Source organism: Parasteatoda tepidariorum, chromosome 2 (assembly GCF_982258835.1).
Source record: "Parasteatoda tepidariorum strain Cologne lab strain chromosome 2, Ptep-v5.0, whole genome shotgun sequence".
In the NCBI taxonomy this organism is placed as follows: Eukaryota; Metazoa; Arthropoda; class Arachnida; order Araneae; family Theridiidae; genus Parasteatoda; species Parasteatoda tepidariorum.
In genome coordinates this window covers 40,409,745-40,436,036 of record NC_141756.1, presented here as the reverse complement: position 1 = coordinate 40,436,036, position 26,292 = coordinate 40,409,745, and the positions used below count along the sequence as shown (strand labels likewise).

Sequence of the window (26,292 nt, the reverse complement as noted above, 5' to 3'; positions counted from 1 at the left end):
TTGCCTCGGTGTCTAAACACCAAGTCATTTGGTGTAACACACTGAGGAAGTTTTTTGTTTATAAAACAGAGACTATAGTATGTTCAGTTCTGTACTTATATTTGTGCTTAATTCAGACTGCTCTTTTGCTTTAGATTTGCAATATAGTATACAAATAATTTAGCTTGCTAGTTATAGTATATATATAAATATAATTTTTCTCTCAAGTGCTTCAAAGTTTTTAACATGCTTCTTCATGCATGTTAAAAAAAAAGAGAGAAACTCACTGTTTAATAATTTATTTAAAATATGCAATGTGCTACTTACAATACCAATAATATTGTTCATGCTAATACAGTAGATCTATATATTATAACCGTCATTTAACAGCAGACCCAATTTTTTGGGTATATGACTACTAATGTTCAACTCTGTTGCCTTGTAATTTTGAACCCAATTCAGAAGACAAGGAAACTCCTGGATCAAGTATTGGGAAAAATTTGGTTTCATGGAAGACCCTTTGATGGAACTAACCTGCATTTGCATCTCATGGAGAGGAAAAATCATAAAAACCTCCTACAGTTAACCTGGCGGCAAAGAGATTCTTACCCATGATACATCAACTACAGAGGATATTTTACGTCAGCACTGTGGTCGGTGCAAGCCGGATGTGGAATTCGTACTGCCCAGCCATGGCTGGGATTCGAACCAGACTCACCATTCCCCGAGCCATCACGGCTCAGCAGATCTATATACATATATTAATAACCGTCGTTGAATAGTCGACCCATTTCTTGGGTTTACAACTACTAATGTTCAACTACGAAGCCTTGTAATTTTGAACCCAATCCAGAAGACAAGGGAACTCCTAGATTAAATATTGGGAGAAATTTGACTTTGTTGAAGACTTTTTGTCGCCACTAACTCGCATTTGCTTCTATATAACGAAATTCTCCGGCATTAACTTTACAATCTCCAAAAGCAAATCAAAGTCGATAAATTTAATACATCTTATTTTTCATTTCTGACGCTTTAGATAACTAGATTCAAATTTTTGTGGTTTTAAATATTTGCATTTAAAAAATTATTTTTAACCATTGATTTTGAACTGTTCCATGTGTAGCAAATAAGGTTAATAGTACAATCAATATAACACATTCTATATAATGCACAACCTAACATTTCAAGTTTTGCATTATAAAAATTTCTGATTGCATGTAAACAATTCATTACATGTTTAAAAAAAACTTTGCTTGAAATCATCAAAAATTAGCACTCTATAAAAAAAAAAGGGGGGGGGGAGATAACTTCGTTAATAAGTGAAACTGTTTAAAATTTGCTCTATATAACTATTTTTGTTTTGAATAACCTTGACAGCTATTTCATATAAATTAAGGTGTGCTGTGCACACAAGGCAGCGTTATTTATATCTCTTTTTATATTACCTAACTTACTATCTTCTTACTACCAGTCATAAGCTTAATACATGAAAATATTTTTCCTTTAGATACAATTTAAAATAGATTTCTTTCCTATTAGTCTGAGGAGATTGCACAAGGATAAATTAATTATTTTATTAATATGATGTCTAATCCTAAAATAAAGTTTAAGAAAGATAAAGACCACTAGTGTTACACACCAGGATAGAAACATCTTAAAAATTTTGTGCTTTCATTTTATGTTTGGAATTTAACAAGCAAAATATATCAATCATAACAAAAGGTTCAAAATATACAATATAAAAAATATGCATTTAAATCTTTATTTGTCGACTTTGATATAAATGAAATATTATAGAGAACTTTAAAGAAAATTCACAAAAAAGCATTAAACATTTTAAGCAAAAAAAAAAAAAAAAAGATCGAATTGAAATTATGAAGGGGACAGTTCTTCAGCATAATTTTTTTTTTTTTACTAAATAAAAATTTCATTTTCTGAACCTTTAGAATCACCTTTCCAAGAACTATGAAGGCGTGGCTAATGCATCTTTAAATTGATTGATTGTGAACATAAAATTTAATTAACTTTAAATTATCATTGCTTCAAACCTTCTTACTAACAAGATCTGATCTGTACGTAAAAATGGTTCAATAACTTTTGACAATATAAAGTTTTTACGAAATAAATGAAAAATGGGAGCCTACAAGCAAAATAAACTTAGGTATATAATAATCTCATAATATAAATTAATGAGAATATTTCAGTCTACAAGCAAACATTACAATAAAGGCACAAAACATTCTACATTCTTCCCAAAAAAAAAACAATTGAGTTTTTTTTTATAATAATTAAATTCTTTCTTTGCATTATAAGAACGACATGAATTGGTCTTTATGAATTACCAAGAAAAAGTATAGAAAATTCTATTTTTTCTGTACTTAATTTTAAATTTAATTAAAAATAAAAACATTTGAAGTTTTGCACACTAAGTTTTCTCCTCCTCAAAAAAACAAATAAATAAACAATAATAATACATAAAAAATACTAGTATAATAACAATAATATGAATTGGTATTAAGAAATACCAAGATAAACACAGTAAATTGTACAATTTTTTTTCTAAGTGTAGTTAATATAATTTTAAATAAATAAAAAAAATATTAATAAATAAAATAATAGGCATAAGTAATAATAATTTTGTAGCAGATTATGAACTTTCTCTCAAAAAAATAACTATTTATGTATCTAATTTTTTAAAATACTTTTGAACTATATGTGTTTAAAACATGTTTCGGTTTAAAAAAATTTTTGTTTGAGAAATCAATATGTAGAAAAATTTCAATATTTAAGCTATACTTCTCGATTTAGGTATTTGTATCCCATAATTTCAGTATCTCTCAAACTTTTTGCTTCTTTTACTATTTAAATTTCGGCTGCAGGGGGGGGGGGGAGGATGTACGTTAATGATCAGCAGGACACTGGTTGTTGATCCTACATTATAGGATAGATCCCTTCAGTATTTTTATCTGAAATCAATATTTTGGAAAACAAAATTAAGTAACTCTTATGTTTAGTAATATATATATATATATATATATATATATATATATATATATATATATATATATAAAGTAGAATTTTCATTTTCAGACTTGTATTAATAAGGATTGAACAGTATTCAACAACAATCTTTATTACATCAATAGTTTCTGACAACCAATATGAATACTTTTCATGATTCCTATAACTTAAAATTTAAAAAATTAACAAACCTATTGTAGAAGCGAGAATAATAAAGAACACTGAAGAAATAAAATATTTTCATCAAAAACATTAGTAATAAAATTATATATAAAGACAGATTTGTATAGTTAAAAAGTTGTTCAGGAAACTATCAACGATTTTAAAGAATATTTATTTTGATTGCCGAAAAGTGCGAAATCAAAGTTTTGAAATAAATATTATAATACCTATAATAAATTAAACTAAATTAAGTTCACATATTTACAACTTTTAAAACACACTTGCAAAATACTGAATTAAAAAAATTAATTGTATGAAATTTAAAATTACAGATAATGTAATTCAAAAAGCATATCAACAATAAGTTTAAAAACTTTTAACAGAACATTTTAATTTAATAATAAAGAAATGACAAGTTTTTGTTTTAAAGATTCCTAATCGATTCGTAAATACATGTAACAAATTATATAATCAATAATGAATAGAATTATATGACAATTGTGATACAATTTTAATGGATGCAATAAATGATGACAGAACTTAAAGTACCTTATGCAAATTGTAAAAATATCATTAACATATTTATTTTGCAATTAACATTGTTTTACAGTTAACTACTATCGTAAAATATAATACACCCTAAAAATTAATTGTAAATATATACTAAGTATATCCAACTTGTTCATATAATGTTCTAAACATTACCCGTTGCAACTATCAATATAACTATCTTTATAATACAATTTAGAAAATACTGTTGGCGAACATTTGTTCCTTGTGTAACACTTACATTAATAACTGTAATTAACATTGTTATAATTAAAAACCTCAATATAATTTCCAAATATATCTTAACATTCTATTGACTATATTGATATAGAAAAAAAATGAAACTAAAAAAAAAAAAATTAAAAAAAAACTCTAATACAAATTTTATGCTAGAAAAGTCATTCTATTGTATGAATTACATTTTTCAATAACATAACATACTTTATCAATTCAATAATAAAATTCAAACATAAAAAAAAATTACAATAATATTAAGTATTTGTTAAGAACATTAATTTTACTTGAACGAAAATTTAAAAAATTAAATTACTAGAATTAACTTTCAAACTTAACAGCACTTCATAAAACTGCATTTCAAGAAAAATAATAAACAGGTGTAAACTAAGTGCTTCACAAACAATATACCTAACCAGAATAAAATACTGTTTACAAAATAAACATTAAATAAAAATAATACAAGAAATAAGTTCCATTCTAAATGGTCAGATCGCAAAGGTTCACTACACATTCTTTATAGATAATGAAGAATAGTTAAGAATTCAATCATCAACTTAACATTATCACCAGACATAAATACGTAACCTATTCATGAATATATTATTAATCAATTTCTATAAATTAATGTCACCATTAGCCACTTGAAAAAACTGATGAGTTCTATACTTAGAGATTTCATTTAATTCTAATTTCTCATCAGCAATTTTAATATCATTCTTGATTTCAGCAATCAAATCATCCAAAGACAAGAAATCACGTTCAGGTCGTATGTGACCTAAAATCGCAACTTTCAGCTTCGCTCCGTAGAAATCACCATCAAAATCATGCAAAATATGAGTTTCCACTGATTTTTTATCATTCTGATAGAAAGGATTCCAGCCTATACTCAAAACAGCTTTGTATATAGGTCCATTGTTGACATTAGCCAAACCATAATAAATGCCACAGTCTAATTCAGAGGGTAAGTTCTGAATCACTTTATGATCGAAATTAGCAGTTGGAATTCCTAATTCTTTACTTCCTCGGCCAAATCCTTTACAAACAACCCCTTCTAAGAAATGGGGAAGAACTTTGTGATACCCATTTGGTATTGTAGAAAACATTTTTAAGGGAAATCGAATGATGTTCCACGCCGTCTTGTTTCAGATCGATGGCAGCGAATACCGCACTGGATTCTTTGAAAAGAGAAAATGGAATGTAAACGTCACGTTTTTAATCTTTTTCAGGTAGATATACGATTACATGTCGTTTCCAGAGATAATTTGATGCCGGTAATCAATGGAACAGAGAATAAATGTTTCTTGTAATCTTTTCTCCTACTGTTTACTTCCGTGTGATTACGTAATAAATGTTTTTTTACCAGTATGTAATACTTATGCTGAACTCTGGCAGATGGCGCTAGTAAGCAGTAACAGTTAAATGATACGTCAGAAAGGCGGTACTATGATTGCGTCATTTTCTTTCGGGTTGCGTTATGCTAATGTTTCAGTTTCTTCTTTCAAACTTTATTTTCCTTTAATTAATATAATTTATATAGATATAAACAGGAATGTTTTTTAGTCATTTGTATAATTATAAGATTTTAAATGCATATAAATTTTTGTAAATATGAATTTATTTTTAAGTCTGAAATATGGGTAGTAGGGCTCAAGTAAAAAGTCGCTAAGAAATGCAAACCCCCCGCCACCTCTTTTTCTACTATTTTTATTTAATTTTATTTTTTATTAATTTTTTTAAAAATTGAACAACATGGATGCTCTCAAAAAAAATTTATGAATAAATAAATAAAAAATATTTGCTTTAAATAATAGTGAAATTGGATTTTTCATATTTGCTTAATATAATTATTGCTTTGCTTTATTTTCATATTAAAAAAAAAATTTTTAACTCATACAAACTATACTCATTCAACAATTTCAGTTCAGATTTGTTATTTTTCATATGTAAAAAAATATTTGATATTTATTTAGACACAGTTCTTGTTTGTAGCATTTATTTAGAGATTATTGCTGTATAAGTTTCAATAATCATTTTGATTTCTATTGGTCAAACTTTCTCTGTAGTGGGTTAAACCAGTGTTCCCCAACCTTTTTATCACCGCGGACCTGTCAACGCTTGAAATTTTTTTTTACTGCTGCCAGCTGGGGGGGGGGGGAGTTGATTGTTCATATTTTAGATTACTTTGATTTATTAATTTAATTGTATTCAAACATGCCTTCAAAATAAAATACAGTAACACCAAAAAATAAGTATAAAGTGATTTGACATTTTATCTTACTAGAACGTTAAATCAATGAGAACCCTAAGCTTGTTTCTTTGCAATGAGATGGTTCCATCTGGGGGTAATCGGTGACAATGATACATTACAAACATTAAAAAATTTATGTCACTACCTTCGGGGGGGGGGGCTATTTATAAATAAATAAGATTTTAATGGAACACAGATATTTTTAATTTGGGGTATAAACCTAGGAATTTAAATTCAGTTTCAATGAAATGGGTGGCCCGGTACCATTTGATCCACTACAGACTGAAGGCTGGGAAACACTGGGTTAAACCATCCTCAAGTTGGGATGTTTGATCCGGTTTACACATTTTTGAAATATCACTGACATGATCAAAAAAACTTGACGTATAATTTTAGGGGGAAAATAATATTTGAGTAGATTGCAAACATTATAAGTCATCGAATAAAATCAACTTGGAAATTTTATTATTATAATTTTTTTTTTTTATAGAAGAAGTTAGAAAAATATTTTTGTTAAATGTAGGCCAAACCTCCCATATTATCCATATACCTAATAATATATTTTAATTGCATTATTATATTTTATTTGTTTTAGAATCCTGGGTATGCAGGCAGACAAGAGCTTCCGGAAAATTTGAAAATACAGTTTCGCACTGTAGCAATGATGGTTCCAGATAGACAGATAATTATCAGAGTAAAGTTGGCAAGTTGTGGATTTTTAGAAAATATCACTCTTGCGAGGAAGTTTTACACTCTGTATAAATTATGTGAAGAACAATTATCAAAACAGGTAATCTTTCAGCTATTAATTAAGTTAATTTTAAAGTTTCAAAATGAACTTAGCCAAAAATCTAATTTCTCTCTTTTAACTTCACTAGTTTACTGTGATGCCAGAATTGGCATAACATATTTATTTCCTATCTTTTAAATATCTCTTATTACTTAAGCTTATTTTTATTAATGGAATTACTTTTGGAATAAATCAAAAACTTAATCTTTTTAAACAAACATAAAATATTTATTTCTTCTCTTCCAGATCAATGTAACGGATTCTTTTTATTTCATTATTATGCAGACATATTAATTCACTGTCGCCTCTAATCGAAAACAAAAATCTATTTATAACTTTTTATTCTAATTTTCCAACGGCTAAATGTTTCGGTTGCATGGTTATAATAATTCACATAAATTTGTTGGCGACTCGTGATCGCCAAGGTGTTCTTTTAAATCCGTGTTGATATGCTAGTTGGCTTTGTTTTGGCTATGTTATAATTTATTAAATCGCCAATTTTGGATCTCCTACCCATGCTTCTCCTGTGTCCGTTGGGAACAAATTACACGTACTTTTTAATTTGGCTTTTGATTAGGCAGGTCGTGGGGATTTGTCTCCCATGGCCTGACCTATTTTATGCAAAACTTATTCAACTGAAATTCTTATTAATGATATATATATATTTGGTACCTCGAGCTCTACAAATATATTAAATAAAAGCTTTATATGATCCGATTCAAGTATTATATTCATCATCTTCTGTTTTCATTACTATCTTCAACTGGTCCACTATACCAATACAAACTCCACCCACACCTTAATATTCCACCATCACCACTTAAATTGACACCCTGAATATACCTTTCCCATATTTACAATTATTTTTTAACTCTTGAAGGAATACAAATATTTCCAATGCAGACACAGAAATATTAAAGATCAGTTTTGAAATCTTTTTGATAGCCTGAAACCACCATATAATCCTTGTAATCCAATCATTTTAAATTACAATCCGAGAAAGAATGATCCAAGCCCGATCGAGACTCACATAAATGTTTTGAACCCCGTGCCTAACAGATTGAAAATTTATTAATTGTATATAAAGCGATTTTAAGGACTTGTCAGCACATTTTTTTTCAAAGGGGAAATTTTCATGTAAAACTATCTTTATAGTTTCCAGATAGGTACTTTATAAAATTCCATAGTTTCCTCCAGATAACAGTAAACTACGCTAAAGCCTATGAACACCTACATAGCAATTGTGGTATTCTTTGTCATAAACGCACTGTTGGGCTATTTAAAAATGGTGGCATATTATGTGTGGCCCAAAACTCCAAATCCTTCACATATATCAGATAAAAGAAAAATTTCGAAATTACAACTTTACCTTAATGATCAAATGATCAGTAATAATAATAATATGAAGAAAACAGACTAAAAGCCAAAACAAAAAATAATGCTAAAAATTAAACTAACTAATCTAAATTTAACTGTAGTTTGACATGAAAAGAAAACAAACCTTTTTCTGAGCCTGCAGTAACTATTTTTAACTATTAAATCCGAGCTCGTGTCGAACCTGGCTTTGTGTTTCAGGCTTTGGCTGAGCTGAGGCTATCTCATCTCAATATAAACGCGTGCTATTTGTTATAGAGATGAGGCTATCTCATCTCTATAACAAATGTACCACTTTAGGAGCACATAATCAAACTTCGATGTTTGTAACCGAATCTCTGAAAATATCCATCCGATTTCCATCTTGTGAATTAATGAATCTAAATCTTCAAGATTTTAATGAATCTTGTTCACCGTTATGCTTCACGCATTACGATTAATAAAAAGAAATATATATAATTTTCCTGATGTCCTTCAATAAAAAAAAGGGAGAACAAAGAAAGCACAATAACAATCAATTAAATTTTTTAAAATTTCTAATATCAACATCTACATTTTATTTATCTTAAAAAATACAATTGCTTCCTTAGAAATTCAAAATCTGTTAAATAGCAGAGCATATTATCAGCATAGGGGTGGATTTTGACTGAAAAAATGCTTCTGATATTTATCACTTACAACCATTGCATCAATGAACATATACCTGAATAAGCCAGTGAAAGTGAAAAATAATTATGATTAACAAAAATATATTATCCCATATGCACCATCCGTGAATGAGAATAGTTATTGTTCACTGAAGATGCTCAAGATTCAATAATTTAGTTCTATTGTATTAACCTGTTCATAGAATTTTCTCTCTAATTATCAACTAAGTTTAAAAGTATCAGGGTTAGCAGAAGTATGAAAAATACTTCAAAACATCCTTTAAACCATTATCTACGTACAAAAACAAATTACTATGACTGAAATTGAAAACTATTCACTTATTTTAGATGAAATAGCAAACAATATTTTTGAAAACAGTCCATTTGAGTTGAAATCTGTTTTAGGGCAAGGGTCTTTTGGTAGAGTTTACGAAGTTCGAGAAAAATCGACTGGAGCAAAATATGCTGCTAAGTTGGTAGTTAAGGCTACCTTTGGGGAAACGACCTTATGGCCTTTACTGCAGCATCCGAATGTGTTACCTTTAAAGAAAAATCTTCTTGATATTGGCGCAACAGGTGGATACGATGCGTATTTAATGCCGTACGTTGGCGCCGATCTCTTCCACCTACTTCATGAAAGGGTCCCTAACTTTCATGCAGATAGTTCTGCATTCACAAGAAAGAAAAAATATGTTTTTGATGTGCTTAAAGGAATTGAATATATGCATGGTAAACGTCTTTGCCACTTAGATATTAAAGAAGAGAATATTTTAATATGTGAAAGAACTGACTCAGCAATCATTTGCGATTTTTCGACCTTGACAAACTACCAAGATGTACAAATTAAGAAATTCGGATTGCACTTACCCTCTTTACCGCCAGAAGTTGCATTGGGAAGTAATGATTCATTGGATGGTTTCCAAGCAGAGATGTGGACTTACGGTATCTTTGTTTTGCAGATATTTACAAGACAATACTTATACAGGAATGTGGATACCAAAGCTGAAGTCTCATATGCTGCAGATATACTGCCAGTTGTGTTAAGTGCCACAAGCAAGGCAGAGAAGGACTTTAACAAGCTTCACAAGAATTGTGCATTGCCAAATAATTGTGCTTCTCAGCTTTTTAGTTTCATCAATAGATTCTTAGTGGTGGCGCCTAGAAGAAGAGCAACAGCTTACGACGCACTTTTAGATACTTTTTTTGCTGATACAGCACGCGGGAGAAAACGATCTTATTTATATGCAAATCAGCTTGAGGATACTGTTTCTTTATTGGATACTTTATCCATAAAAGAAGAAAAAAGGAATACAAAGATTGTAAAATGTCAAAAAGTGAATTTAGCAAATGATGCTTATTTCGAGTCATGTCATTCAAATGTACCACGAGGTTCTTTTGACAATCGAGGTTATGGAGTGTCAACTTTTATCGAAGAATCATCAATTTTGAAGGAGACTGATAGTAGAAAAATTAAGTATGATTTGAGACGAAGAGATAATAAAAATATAGGCAAAGATCAGCCAAAAAATAAACACAGAACTTGTAATAAAATGTCTGATGCCATCCAGACAAGATATGACTGTTCACCTAATACACTTTCTAAAGATCAATTTAGATATAAACATGAAAACACATTTAATAACAATGAAGATATTTCAACCTGTAACAACTACGATTTACATCCACTAAATTCAAATATTCAGATTGACATGAAACAAAAAATTAAACGCCATAAAGGTGCTTTCACTGAACACAGTGCAGTGAGTTGTAGTTTTCAGCCTATTCTAACTGCTCATTCAACACACTTTTCTCGTATAGATCTTAATGAAGAAAGCAACAGGGGTTTAGTTCATAGATTTTTTGCACAGTGCAAACCTAACGTAGTTACCAGAGCAAGAAAAAGGTTGATTACATCAATTTGGCGAAAATTTCGCTTGCGACTGAAATCTCGTCGAAGAACCAGACTAGGTGACATTTCCAAAGAAAGACTTTTGAGAAATATGGAAACAGAGAACTCTGAAGACAACCGTCGACTAACTGATGACAACATTAATTTAGTCAGAGAAACAAGCAAAAAATAGAAAATTACAAGTTTTTACCTAGTTATGTGAACTGATGATTATGAAATGAACTTATCATTAACTGAACTTATTTTGAACTGCATTTAACGCCTCGTCTCACAAAAATAACAGATGATTTAAAAACGTAACGAGATGATTAACGTAATGAGTGAAAAGTAAAAGATTTGGTGTGTTCTGCCTAAGGAAACTTGGCTATTTATTAACATACAATTTCTAATTTCTATGATAGTCGAAAATTGGCTCTGCTGATCAGGACAATTTTTTTGCTACTTTTTAGCTGAAATTAATTTGGCGTCTGATTATTTTCGCGCCAGACTGCACTACAGACTGTAGCTACAAATGATGGCTTATTGGAAAACATTTTTTTATGGTTTATCAGTTAGCAAAGTCATCAATTGACGATCGTTGTAACTTATTACTGGATTTTGAAACTTGTTGAAATGGTTATCTAAGCAGAATGTAGTGAACCATGTTTCCAATCCTTCATCGTTGGTCATTTTTGGGACACGAGGTTACGGATTTTAATATTCTGAACATTAAAAGAAATTTATTTATGAGGAAAACTTTTTGAACTTAGGATTTATTGATAACTTACAATAAAGTCCAATTCACAACTTATCTGTGCTACACAAGACAATGAAATACAGTTTGTTTAATTAAAGTTGCTTTATGCTTTTAAATCGTAGATCTGTATGAATTGTATGTCAAGTATTGCATTACACTACTATACTCGGAAAAGGTTGTAGCAGCCCAGTGGTTAGAGAATCGAATTCCGGTCTGAAAGAGTGAGGCCATGGTGGCGCAGGGGATAGAGCGCTCCCCTTTCAATTAAGTGAACCGGATTCCTATCCCAGAGATGACTGGTTGATAGAATTCCGGACCCGGCTAGCACCGACCACAGTGTTTGCCGACATAAGATATCCTCATCGGTAGACCGTTCATGGTTTAGCGTTCCATTGCGGTCAGACTATCTGTGAGAGGTTTGCGTGGTTTTCCTCCCCATACAAATGCGGGCTAGTTCCATCTAAAAGTCCTCCACGAAGGCAAGTTTCTCTCAATACTTGATCCAGGAGTTCCCTTGTCTTTTGGATTGGGTTCAAAATTACAAGGCTTCGGAGTTGAACATTGGTAGTCGTAAACCCAAAAATTGGGTCGACTGTTCAACGACAGTTATAAAATAAGAGGTGCTACCCTTTATCTGTGGGATTCTGAGCTAAGATGTACTTTCACCCTTGTGGTGCTCTCTTGTCAAACTAAAGACGCACCTTCCTAGCTTAATTCGCAAAATGCCAATGGCTGTCGAGTTTGACTTGTCTAAGTGTCATTAGAAACAACATGCTCGCAAAAATGCTTTAAAAGTAAAGTACCTATTCAATCCATTCCTTGGAGAAAATAAATCCACACCTATTACAAAGCGTGCAGCAACCGATTTCATGAGCAAACAAAGTAACAGAACTATATATTATGCAAACTAAATAGAAATATAAGTAATTTAATAAAATGAAATGAGTTAAAATTTTATAGAATTTAATAGTATTTCCGCATTGAGAGTTGCGGTCACAAGAGAGTTGCAGTTACCATAATGAAACTACTTATCCAGTGCTTGATTTTATACGAGTCCCGCCATAAAGTATATATTTGATTAAAATAAACGAAAAGAAGTTAATTGTATAATATTTTTTCCTTCAAAATTTGGCAATTGTGTAGAATTTTATAATATTAAGCATAACTCAGTTTTTTCTCTTATTAATTTTTTTTTTTTACCTATTTGGAAAATGGGTGTTTTTCAAGTTCCACGACAAAATCAACTTCAACACCATAATCACAAATAAAAAGTAGTAAGAGTCGCAAAAAATATGGCTATCATAAGCATTAATAAAAAAACGACGCAATAAGATAAAAAAGAAAAGCAGACGATAATAAAACACAACTACTTCGATTTAGTAGGAACAATATATGACGCAATGCTAAACGAATGGAATTTAGCTGTTGTTTATTTAGTTATTGTTATTAGTAGTTGTTGTTATTTGTTTTAGTTGTTGTTGTTTATTTAGTTGTATTTAGTTTCAATAACTTTTCTTTATAATGCAATAAAATCTGGCGAGCAGCTATTTAAACGATCGAACACTTCGTTTGTTTATTTGTGGCTTGAAGTTAGGCTCGCAGAAAATGCCGTTCATGGGTTAAATTTAGTAGGAACAACACAACCTGTGACGTAGGCTATATTATACCCAATTATGGTATATTTGCAGTTGACTGTTTTCCAGACTGAGCTTTTTCTATTTATTTTGACTAGTGTGCATTTTTAATATTCTTGCATTGTATTAATTAAAAGTATTTATATGCTCTTTTCATGATTAACTTATTCATAACTACTGTCTGGGTGGAAATTTAAATATAAATAGGAATACTGTTGAAGGAAATTTTTTTTAATGGCGCCTTAAGAAATGTATATTGGCTGGAATTAAAAACTAAATCAGTCCATTGGGGCGACAAAAGAGAAAAACATTTGACTAATGGTTAATCAGTGATGATTCCAATAATGCGATCACGGATTTCTCCCTTTTTATATATTTGTAAGATATTTTGGTTTTTTATTTCAAATTTAGGTGCATTATGATTTTGGTCTGCGAAATATCCTTTCTGTTTTGCGCACCCTTGGTGCTACTAAACGAAGCAATACCACAGATTCCGAAAGTGCCATAGTCATGAGAGTATTAAAAGACATGAATTTATCCAAATTGGTAAGGATTTTAGCTTTCATCATTTAAAAATTTATTACAATATTTTATTGTTATTACTTATAATTATACTTGTTTCCTTGGATAATATACCACTAAATAACTGTTACGAATTTATCAAGTTGAATCAGATAGTAATTTTAATATCATATACCACGAGATAAAAGCAAAAGAAGTTGCGAGGAGAAGCGATTAGGTTTTCTCAGAAACAGCGGCAATAGTTAAACTCCAACCTAACAATCGATATTACAACGACACAGCCAAAAGTGTATGTCCAGTTTCGATTAACTCACTAATAATTTTTATATAATAACATTCGTCTGAATAATATTATAATTTTAATAACAGCATCACTAATCTAAGTTATGATCATAATTTTAACATCTGTAAAAAGTCTATATATATATATTTTTTTAATATTAAATTTCCTAATTTTTGCAAATTTCAAATTAGAGACGCGATGGCTCAGGGGATAGAGCGTTCGCCTTCCAATGAGGCGAACCGGGTTAGAATCCCAGTCGATACGAATTCCGCATCCGACTTGCAGCGACCACAGTGCTGACGTGAAATATCCTCAGTGGTAGACGGATCATGGGTAAGAGTCTCCTTGCCGCCAGGTTAACCGTGGGAGGTTCTCGTGGTCTTACTCTACATGTAACGAAAATGCGGGTTAGCTCCATCGAAAAGTCCTTCACGAAGGTAAAACTTTCTCCCAATACTCGAACGAGGAGTTCCATTGTCTTCTACATTGGGTTAAAAATTACAAGGCTGCGGAGTTGAACATTAGAAATCCTAAACCCATAAAAATTGGGTCTGCTGTTCAACGACTGTTATAAAAAAAATTCGAATTAAAAAAAAAAAGTTTTTTTTTGAGCAACAATATGTTTGGAAGTGTGAATAAGCTGTTCTAAGTTTTATTAAAGACACATTAATAAACTTTAAAGGTTAGTTTTAACTAACCTTTAAACGCGTTTGCATTACATTTGAGACGCAATTCTCTTAAGTTCTGATGTTACGCAAATGAATGTATCAGATATTTCTATATAATATTTAAATATTTCTGAAAACAGTTGTTTAATTAAAATAGCTGCCAGAAGTTAATATTTGAAAGTAAATATTCATAACTTTTATAGAATGTTTCAAAACCTTACTCATTATGAGTTTAGATAAATGTCTGGGTTATTAAATTTCACCATTGTTCTGTCACGAATTGCAACACGTTGTTAATTTTCATTACTTGCATTTATGGAAGTCGGAGGAGATTATAATCTTAAATATAGATTTTATAAATTGAATATGAATTATTTCACAATTTTAAATATTCTTAATGTACTTTCACTATTGGTGTTTGAAATTTTTTCAATAACTTTGCCTCTATTTTCCTTTTATGAAAATATTTTTTGTTAATCAATTTCTATTTTAAATATTTACAAATTTCATTTTTTTTTTGGAATTTTATTTTAATTGCTTACATCATCAATTTGTTAAATACATTAAATGCGTGATAAATTCCAGAAAAAGCTTCTTTTTTTTAGTTTGATGAACAGTTAGCAGTCAAAAGTCATTAAGTGTACCAGTTAAAAAATAAAAATCGACGAATTAATAATAATTTCTACAGCAGTTTAGTTTTTGTGTTTTATTCTATTTTATAACCGTCGTTGAACAGCCGATCGAATTTTGGATTTACGATTACTAATGTTCAACTGCGTAGCCTTGGAAATTTGAACCAATCCAGAAGACAAGGAAACTCCTGGACCAGCACCCTAGAGGCATGATTTGTTATGGAAACATGGGGGAGTTTGAGACTCGACAGATTTAACGTGCATCAGTCCCCATTTACTACACTGGGAGTCTTCAGCCGGAGAGTATCGAACCCACTACTCTTTGGACTTCAGCCCAGTACCCTACCAACCAGGCTATTCCAGCCCTAGTTTTTGTGTTTAAAATTATTTAAGTTCTTTTAAAGCAGCTGAGATTAGACAGTTGATCCATATAGCAGAAGTATGGTTTATAATATGCAACTCGGAGCCTTCTAATTCGGAACCTAATATTGAAGACAAGGGAACTCCTGGGTCAAACTCGAATTATTGAAGAATTCGCTGGGTAAGACTAACCCGTATTTACGTTACATAGAAAAGAAATCCACAGAAGCCTTATATGGCAAGTCCGGTGACAAAAGGGAATCTAGCCTATTAACCGAATTTTACAGGGCAGCGAATATTTTGCGTCAATTCTATGGTCAATACAAGTCATCGTTGAGATTTAGACTCGGATTGCCTTAATGAAGAGCGAGTGTTTTATTGTTTAACCCTCCTGGTTGTTATATGATACCAATTTGAACTCTTCGTTAATAATTTTCAGCATTTTAAAAGAAAAGCTACAGTGAAAAAATTTGAATTATACAATGAATATGATTGCCCACTGTAATATTTGAACTCATTTCTATATTTAAACTGTTACGATATAACAAGTTTCAAAGGTTAAATTCTTTTTAATGAACCTAAGTTTATTCAACAGCTTGAAAATAAAAAGTATGATTTAAAAAAAAAAGAAGTTTTTTTTTCTTTTAATTATCTTTTAATAAGCAGCTTGTAAATTGTCTGCAACCATCAGTTTTTGTTTATTTCTTGTGAAGAGTAAATATAGTAATATTTCAACGTTCTATTTTATGAATATTTTTACTTTTTAATTTTGAGTTTATTATTATTTTCTCGAAGTACTATTTTAGGAATTCATAAAGGACACAGCTATGAAAACGGAAGTATAGAAGTATAGAACAGAACTGGTATTCATTGGAGAACTAAGGAAAAAAATTAATAATCATATTATGTTAGAACCATCTTTTTACCTTTTTCATCGTTTGTGAAATATCATTCATTCATTATTCAGATTGATGAGAACGAGCCCTTATTTTTGTCTCTGCTGAATGACCTCTTCCCTGGTATTAAAGATCGCAAAAAAGGCAACACTGAACTGGAAGAGGCTATAGAAGCGCAGGTGAAAGAGGCAGGCTTAGTATCATATCCCGCTTGGACAGTCAAGCTTTTGCAGGTATTCCATTCTTTTATCTTATTTTTCACAATAAACTTCACCTTTCTTGTTTCACTGCGGTACATGCAACTTTTAAGCAAGTTCTCCGGGGAAAAAAATGAGCCCCCGCTTGAAAAATCATAAAAAAAACACACTTTAATCCGTTATATAAAATTTAAATTTAATATTTTTGTGTTTTACATTAATGCCGGGAAAACCGAGCATTCCGTTTCAGGGAGTCGTAAAAAATTGCATAAATACGAGGAAGAGTAAAAATTAGCTTAGGGCCCAGAAAAGAGGCCAACGCATGGGAGCTTTTTAATCTCGTGCTATCGTTCATTTGTATTTGATCACTTTTTATCGAGTTTATTTGTAGTTATAAACACAAAATTTATAAATTTTTGTGTTTATAACTACAAATAAATATTTATAAGAATAGAAGTTAAAGCTTATGGATATATTTTTACAGTAGATAAAGATTTGAAAAATATCTCCTACTTTTCCCTTCAAACAATTTTCGTGAAAATCAATAAATTTTACTCAATATGCTAAATGAATTTCTTTCTGCAAATCAATATTATTCTAAAACATATTTTAATACAGCATTACTAGAAAAAATATCTCTATAAATGGTTAATGGAGGTGGGTCTGTGATGTTTTGGGGCTACTTTTTTTAAAAAAAATTATATAGTATCAGCTTACTGAAGTGAACACTGATATAAACCAAAATCAGGAATCAACAGATTTTTTTAACATTCTGAATGATCAGGTGCTGTTTTTCAAGCACCGTTTTCATGATGAGTTGATTCCATTATTTGTCATGATGACAACAGCAAAGTTCAACGGGCTGATAGAATATTCTGGTTTTATGTAGACATAGACACTCTATTACATTTTGATTGACCTGCAAAATCACCTGATTGAACTCCATAGAAAATGTGAGGACACAGTACAGTTTGGAACAGCTGTGAAATTCAGCATTCATCCTCTCAGTTTGTTGGATTTACGTAATTAGATTCAAAACCAGTGGTTTGAACTGAATACGACGTACTTGTAAAACCTTAATAACCGTAGCCAAGCAGTTATAGTGTGCAACACAGAGTTATGTGGTATCAAAATATGTTTTTCGTGATTTTTCTTGCGGAGACCAATTTTTATCCAGGGAGCTTACTTAAAAAGTATACGAAGTTATTTTTAAAAAAATAGCATTCAATTTTTATTTAGGTTTATGTAATACACACTTCAAAAGTATCAGCTTAAAGACACTACCTAAATGTGTCATTCAGCCCGCCATTGAATTCAAAGTCTGGTTTTATTTATTCATTCATTTTTGTAACTATAAGTTCATTTTTTATTGTGAAAATAATAATCTGTAATTTAGAAAAAAATTTATTCAGGTAATCTTGAACAAGCTTGGCATTTTATGATCACCCATGTGACTGAGCTTGTTTTAATCGGTGAGCCTGTTTATAAAGGATATGAAATTACATTATGTCTAAAAAAAATATCGTAGCTTCATCTACAATTTTGTTTTTTAACTTTTCATTTAATTATTGGCTGCTATAAAAGATTGTTTATTTGCTAGAAAGACTATTTTAGTAATGATATGAAAAATTATTTCCTCATGCCTTACAATTTCATTTTTAATATTTTAAGTGTACACGTTGACTAGAAATAGTTATATCGAAAGTTTCTAATAAAATTAAATGCAACTTTTTAACAACAGTTTAATAATCGTAAAATAGTTAGTAAGTTTAGATATATGTTAATTAATGTGTTATGTTAATTAATATATCAATCACAAAATGCTGCGTTAATATGATAATATCATAGGATTATTTTATATCAAAGAAACATTGCTATAAGTTTTAAGCCCTTAATATGGAATGACATATTTCAGTAATTTCGAATAATAATAATAAAAATCGAACGAAAATAAAAGCAAATGCCTTTAAATTTGGAAATAAAAATATAAATTTTTTTTATACTTTTTGGTTAGCTAGACGCAAGGAAATTCACCTATTTTTTTTTCAATTTATTTAATTTTAATTGTTAGAGAATGATAAGATATGCCCCAATATTTTCATATATCATTTTTACTTTGCAGTTATATGAAACTCAGTTAGTTCGACATGGAATTATGACACTAGGGCCGGCAGGAGGTGGCAAAAGTTCATGTATTCGTATCCTCATGGCGGCTTTAACGGCTCTTGGTACTCCTCACAAAGAAATGAGGATGAATCCGAAAGCGATTACTGCACCGCAGATGTTCGGAAGATTGGATGTGGCCACTGATGATTGGACAGACGGTATTTTTTCTGCACTATGGAGAAAAACTTTGAAGGCAAAGAAAGGTTCGATGCAAACATTCAATACGGATTTTTATTTTATAATTTTAATTTATGAAACCTAAATGCTTAATGGATTTGAAAAAGTAGTTTTAATATGTTTCTTCCTCTTTGTTGAATTCGAATTCTTATCCAATTACCATATAATATTTGTCCCCGAATTTTATAGTACTGTCAAATTAGAATATTGTGATGTTTGCAAAAAAGTTTCATTCATCAATTTTCATGGATTTTAAAAGATAGTATGTCAAGCAATTGTTGTCGTTCCCACATCAGTTACGATACACTCTTTTGGGTATTTAAAGTTTGCAACTTTCTTTTGAAGATTTATTAAAGATTTATTTATTTTATTAAAGAGAATAACTGATATTGGTTTGCGTTTATTAAATAAAAAGTAAAACTGTCTGTTTAGACGTCGTTTAAATTTGCAATGTTTTTGGGTACTAGTCACCGTCTTTAATATTCAAACATCGCCTTTGAAATTTAGAATATTCGTTAAAAATAAAGTTATTCTTTCACAAAAATAAAATTTAAAATGGCGCTGGAGTATGGCCAGTAATGATTACAGATTAAACCACAAAATTAAACCATATGATCAAAAGTGAGATAAATTTATAACTTTTATAGCTCTGAAGATCGATTATACTCTCTTTTTTCCTTCCATTATTTGGCTCATAACTTGTCGAATTTCTGAGTAGCTGGCAGAACAAGGAAGCATAAAAAAAAATCTCGAAAGAGAGGTTTCTTTCCTCGCCATAGTCACCAACAATCACATAAGAATGCTTTTATAAATCACGTGTATTCATTACTTAATGATTGACCAACATTCTGTTTTCAATTAGTGATACGCTCTCTCTGCTATGATCTGAAGTTCATACATTTTGCAGAACTCAAACCATTAAATAAAAAGAGAAATGTTACCTCAATCTGAAGAATCATTGTCAGTGTTAATTTACGTGCAAGGATTTTTTAAAAAATGAATAGCAGAAACTGTGTTTAGCTAACACATTTCATATTTTGCGGATGACATTATTTTACTTTTCAATATTTAGGAGAATTCGTCTGGATAATTCTGGATGGTCCTGTAGATGCCATTTGGATTGAAAATCTTAACTCTGTATTAGATGATAATAAGACTTTGACATTGGCGAATGGAGATCGAATCCCGATGGCCCCTAATTGCAAGGTACTCTTTGAAGTACATAATCTAGACAATGCATCACATGCAACTGTGTCTCGTAACGGCATGGTTTACATGAGCTCATCTTGCTTACCTTGGAAGCCCATACTTACAGTAAGAAATTCAGCTTTTGAACAATACAAGACGCATCCAGGAAGTAAGTTTCCCCATTTTTTTTAAAAAAAAGAACTCTCAATTTGAGAAACATATTTATTGGCAACAAGTACTGCAATGTTTCAGCTATTTTTCAACATAGCCACTACCAGAATTGAGGCACTTGTTGTATCGTGGGATCAACTTTTGTATCCCTCTGTCGTAGAACTCTGCCGCCTGTGAATGGAACCAGCGTATCACAGACATCTTCAGCTTTTCGTCGTTGCCAAAACGCTCACCGGAGGACAGGAATTTCTTGAGATGCAAGAAAACGTGAAAATCGCTGGGAGCAAGATCAGGGCAGTAGGGTGGATGATCAAACAACTCCGATCCAAATTCCGTCAAAACACCTGCTGTGAGTCGAGTCGTATGTGGACGAGCACAATACCTGCAGTAAGCATTTCAAGCCTCTTGTTTTGAATGCACGTCGAATGTTGAATGTTTCACATTAACGGTCAGCGTTTACTGTTTCACCACGTTGTTCCATTCACAGGTGGCAGAGTTCTACGTCAGAGGGATACAGAAGTTGATCCCACGATACGGCAAGTGTCTCAATTCTGGTAGTGGCTATGTTGAAAAATAGCTGAAACATTGCTTTACTTGTTGCCAATAAATATGTTCCTGAAAGTGTGAGTTTTTTTTTTTTTTAAAAATAGGGAAACTTACTTTCTGGATGCGCCTCGTAATAATAATATTTTCAAATTTTTGTCTTTTATTCAACTACATTTTGTGTTTTCCAAAATGTTTTTATTTTTGAGGTGAAGATTTTTATTATTTTACGGAAAATGTTATCAACAATTAAAGATTTACGATACTCAAATTATAAGCTTGAATTATAAACTCTTGTTGTATAAATAATTTTATTTTCTATTTTTTATTAGGCTTGGCTTATGAAACAACCGAAAATGCTTGCCCGAGGAGTTTCTCAACTTTTCGAGAGATCATTTGAAGCAATTTACATATGGTCCACTGAAAACTTAGTTTTCAAAATGAAAATATTACAGTGTATGATAATTACGCAAGTATGTACAGTGTATATAAGTACAATATATTTAAAAATAATTTTAATTCAAATATGAGTTGGTGTGTTTCAATCTCTGAAAATATTTCTTGGAATATTTTTATGGACTTGATTTTGACAAGTCCATAAAAATATTCTTCGAAATTTTTTCGATGCATCCGCAATGCTATTTTTTTTTTTTTTGCTTTATATTTGTTTTTACTTTTTTGTCTTAATTGGGTTAAAAATAACTCGATTGCTTAAAAAAATTTAAAATTTCTTTACGACGTTGTTTTTTTTTATTCCCATCAATTTTTCTTACACACAAACAAATTCCATTCTCAGTTAGGACAATTTTTCCTGTGTGCATTATGTTTCAATATATCCACAATACTATTTTTTGATGCTTTGATTGCGTTAAAAATAACACGAAATGTTCTTTTTTTTTAAATCCTTGAATTTTTTTTTAATTCCCATCAATTTTTCATAAATAAAAAAAATCTGTTTTTAGCTACGATTCTGTTATTTACAAATTCTGTTTTTCTACAATTTTCTCCCTTTGCATCATGAATGAAAAAAAAAAGAAAATCACGAGACTAACTTAAATTAAAAAGAAACTTACTCTGTTTAAATTTTAAAAAAAATGTTTGCGAATAAACTGATGTGATAAACACAATGATATAAACAGTTAGAAGAAAAATAGCGTTTATGAGTTTGTTAAAGAATTTAGAATTGTATTGTTTAGAAACATTCCAGATGTGAAATTCTTATTGAAATGACCTACAAACCGTATTTCTTACTTGTTAAATCAAAAGTGTTTTCTTACGATGATCTCAACAATTCTTATTACGGACTTAAATGCTTTTAATATGGTCCACCTACAATTACAAACATCTTGTTTCCTGCTGTGAACTGCATATTTAAAATTATTATTCACTTATTAGGTTGTATGTTAAAAGATTTATCGAGAATTTGCCCTACTTCTGAAAATTTGAAATGGCAGATTCCGTGGTATGGGAACAAAATTTATTGATTGGTTGAGGAAAAAAATTAAAATTTGCTATCTCTAAATTTCTGATTATTTTAAAACGTAAAGAAGACTATTAAGTTCTAAGGTAAAACAACAAGACTATTTTTACAAAAGGAGCAAGTGTTGAACAATTAAATAATGGTTAAATCAATTTCTAAAGTCTTTTTTAACGGTAAAATTTTTTTACATAATCAAAATATGTCAATCCTAGCAACGTTTGGAACTTTTTTAGAGAAACCAAAAGAAGGAGAATCAAAAAGCATTCAAGTTTTGTTTTTTCATAATGTATTTAAGAATTGAAACTGTTACGTATGTGTATAATTCCAGCTTATTTCCTTCAAAATTGAACAGTCAATTGAAATTTGTTCAAAAGATTTAATTGTTTTGAAATTTTATCTCATTGATATCCAAAAAAAAAAAAACGAATTTTCTCGTACTTTTGAATACCTTGAACAGAACCTAAGTAAAACTGAGCACTGCATTGAACTATAATAATAAATAAGAGTGAGATGCGATTGATTTTATTTTGTTTAATAAAATATTTTTGTACCTTAAATTGTTAAATATTATGGGGACAGGAAAGTTATGTAGTTTCGGAGCAATAAATATTCGTTAATCTGAAAAACCAATTCATTTTTTTCTCGATTCATTTTCGATCCGGTATTGAAAGGTTGTTGCTAACGAGGGTGAATACATTATTGATTAAAAATAAAATCTTAACAAATATCAAAGGCACCGAAATTACAATACTTTCCGGTCCCCCTATTACATTCAAGAATTTAGCAATGAAGCTGTGAGCGTTTGAAACATGTTTATTATTATTATGTCACATATATTTATACGTTTCAGAATTTTTAAAATCACGCTCCTTTGGATAATTTTATCATGCAAATTCGTTAAAACCTTATGAAAGTATTATTTTAAAAATCTGCTACAGTGAAGCTGAAGTCATAATATTATGCATTGAACAATTGAAAAATGTTAAACTGGCACAGTAATATGACACCTTACTAAGGTTTGTAACTTACAAGCACAATATGATTTAATGTGAACTATGAGCATTTTATTGGTAAAATTGAAATCTATGTTTTGACTCAATATATTCCTATGTTTAGTTCATAAAATTGATGGATGGTTTGCTCCCATTGGAGGAAAAGGACCAAAAAGATTTGAACGTGCTAGCTGGAATACTACAAAAAACATATGTTTTCTGTCTTATGTGGAGTATTGGAGCATTTTTAGAAATACCAGATCGTCTAAAATTTGAAAAATATTTACAGGATGAAACCGATTATAATCTTGATCTACCACATATCACAGATCTTAATGATTCTATCTTCGATTTCAACGTTGATAGTACAGGTAACACTTGTAAAATAGGTTTTATTTAATTTAATTACTTTTCATAAGTACATTGAATTCGAATGTGTTTTTTTTGTTCCTTTTTTTGTAAATAAATCAAAATCTACGCAGTTTTATTATTATTTATAATTTATGTTTACCTATCTTATCTATGTTAACATAATAAATTTTGCCATTCTGATAATGAAAAAAGCAATATTACTACACAGCATTTTGCATATTTATATTTATTTTCGTATTACAGGAAATAATTTCTGGAAATCATAAATTAGGAAATATGGAGATACTGAGATTTAAAATAACTAATAAAAAAAAGCTTTCGTTATTTGTAGAATTATTATTAAATATGACATTCCTTAAAACGATTCAATATGTCTGATTTTATGAACTTAGGATGTCAATTACTTATGTGATAAAATATTAAGGTAATTTATAAACATGTACACTTAATATTTGTAATTCGTTTTTAATTCATTTTTGAAAGTATTAAATAAAAAGGTAGTTTCTTAGAACGAGTATATTATTAGAGTAAAAATGCATGGTTTCTTCATGATAAGGAAGAATCAAAATTTACACTTAAGCACGAATAAAATTGCTTAAATTATTATTTAAGGATAAAATATACCTTTAACTTTACAAACTTTAACTTTTCACAACAACTAATTAATTTAAAAAAATAAAACAAACTTTTCACAACAACTAATTAATTTAAAAAAATAAAACAATCATTTTTAAATGGTAAATGAATTATATTTCTGGAATTATAATTTTAAATATGTTATAATAATTTTTTTTTATTTGAGCAGTCAGATAAAACTTTTAGATATACTTTTCCCCCCTATAAAATACAACGACTGTTACAACTCCCTTACATTGAGAAATATGCAGGGTTTAAACAATTCAGGAACATATGCATATTTTTTAAATGCATCGTATTTATGTTAGTTGATTATATTTAAGAACAAAAACCGCAATTAATGTTCATCTGCAATGGTACAGGCTTCGCTTGCCAATCGTTTTTGGTTGAGACACTGCACTCAAACTTATCAGGAATCTTGGTCATGCACGACTGATAAGTTACCTGACAGGGCCATTTACCAGGAAGAAAGGATAAAGAGGGCTTATCATATTTTAAACATAATGTAAAACCTATTTTAACAATTGAAAACAATCACTAAAAAGAGGCGTAATCAGGTGTTGTACTAAAACACCTTGTATTCACCTTGATGTAATAGATTTTATTAGCATTTAAGAAAACGCCAAAATATGTATTAAGAGTGGTGATTACGGGGCAGTATATATATATATATATATATATATATATATATATATATATATATATATATATATATATATATATATATATATATATATATATATATATATTACATATATATTACATATATATATATATATATATATATATATATTACATATATATTATATATATATATATATATATATATATATATATATATTACATATATATTATATATATATATATATATATATATATATATATATATATATATATATATATATATATATATTACATATATATTACATATATATATATATATATATATATATATTACATATATATTATATATATATATATATATATATATATATATATATATATATATATATATATATATATATATATATATATATATATATATATATATATATATATATTATATATATATATATATATATATATATATATATATATATATATATATATATATATATTACATATATATTATATATATATATATATATATATATATATATATATATATATATATATATATATATATATATATATATATATATATTATATATATATATATATATATATATATATATATATATATATATATATTATATATATATATATATATATATATATATATATATATATATATATATATATATATATATATATATATATATATATATATATATATATATATATATATATATATATATATATATATATATATATATATATATATATATATATATATATATGTGTGGGAGATAGTGCAGCATAGGAGTAAATGATGACGATAATTTAATAAACATAACAATTTAATAGAAATAAAAAGATACGTAGAAGGATATAGCAGTTAGCAGTATTGACATGTCTCGTGAGAGCTGCCTTCTCGCAGTGGTCTCCGGAATGCATGTGACTAAGAATTAGAGTGTTCTATGGTATAAAGTAAGAGTTAATTATAAATTCGGGAGTTTCCCTTCGGGACTTCCCCTTCTGGTCTGGCTGGCGCCTCTCAATGTCAAGATGATGATGCAACTTCCTTTAATATTACAAGATGGTGGATGACGTAATGTTCGAA

At 29.4% G+C, this 26,292-nt stretch overlaps 2 protein-coding genes across 2 annotated transcripts in view; one reads left to right on the top strand and one right to left on the bottom strand.

Moving 5' to 3' along the window:
• The window catches only part of LOC107437090 (dynein axonemal heavy chain 5), a 156,088-nt gene that overhangs the window by 28,947 nt on the left and 100,849 nt on the right, over positions 1-26,292 (top strand). Inside the window, exons 12-18 of the mRNA XM_043043611.3 lie at positions 6,792-6,986; positions 13,698-13,832; positions 16,719-16,880; positions 18,967-19,213; positions 20,260-20,501; positions 21,422-21,562; positions 23,686-23,932. Coding sequence (XP_042899545.3) covers positions 6,792-6,986; positions 13,698-13,832; positions 16,719-16,880; positions 18,967-19,213; positions 20,260-20,501; positions 21,422-21,562; positions 23,686-23,932 — 1,369 coding nt within the window. The remainder of the gene's footprint in view (positions 1-6,791; positions 6,987-13,697; positions 13,833-16,718; positions 16,881-18,966; positions 19,214-20,259; positions 20,502-21,421; positions 21,563-23,685; positions 23,933-26,292) is intronic.
• On the bottom strand, positions 3,097-5,353 carry Rfk (Riboflavin kinase). Its single transcript, XM_016048982.5, has one exon. It carries the CDS (start codon positions 5,049-5,051, stop codon positions 4,563-4,565), a length of 489 nt encoding a protein of 162 aa, XP_015904468.2. The 5' UTR covers positions 5,052-5,353; the 3' UTR covers positions 3,097-4,562.

Bases quoted from the DNA above. Each gene is read 5' to 3' on its own strand.
- Rfk (XM_016048982.5), bottom strand. From the start codon at position 5,051: ATGTTTTCTACAATACCAAATGGGTATCACAAAGTTCTTCCCCATTTC.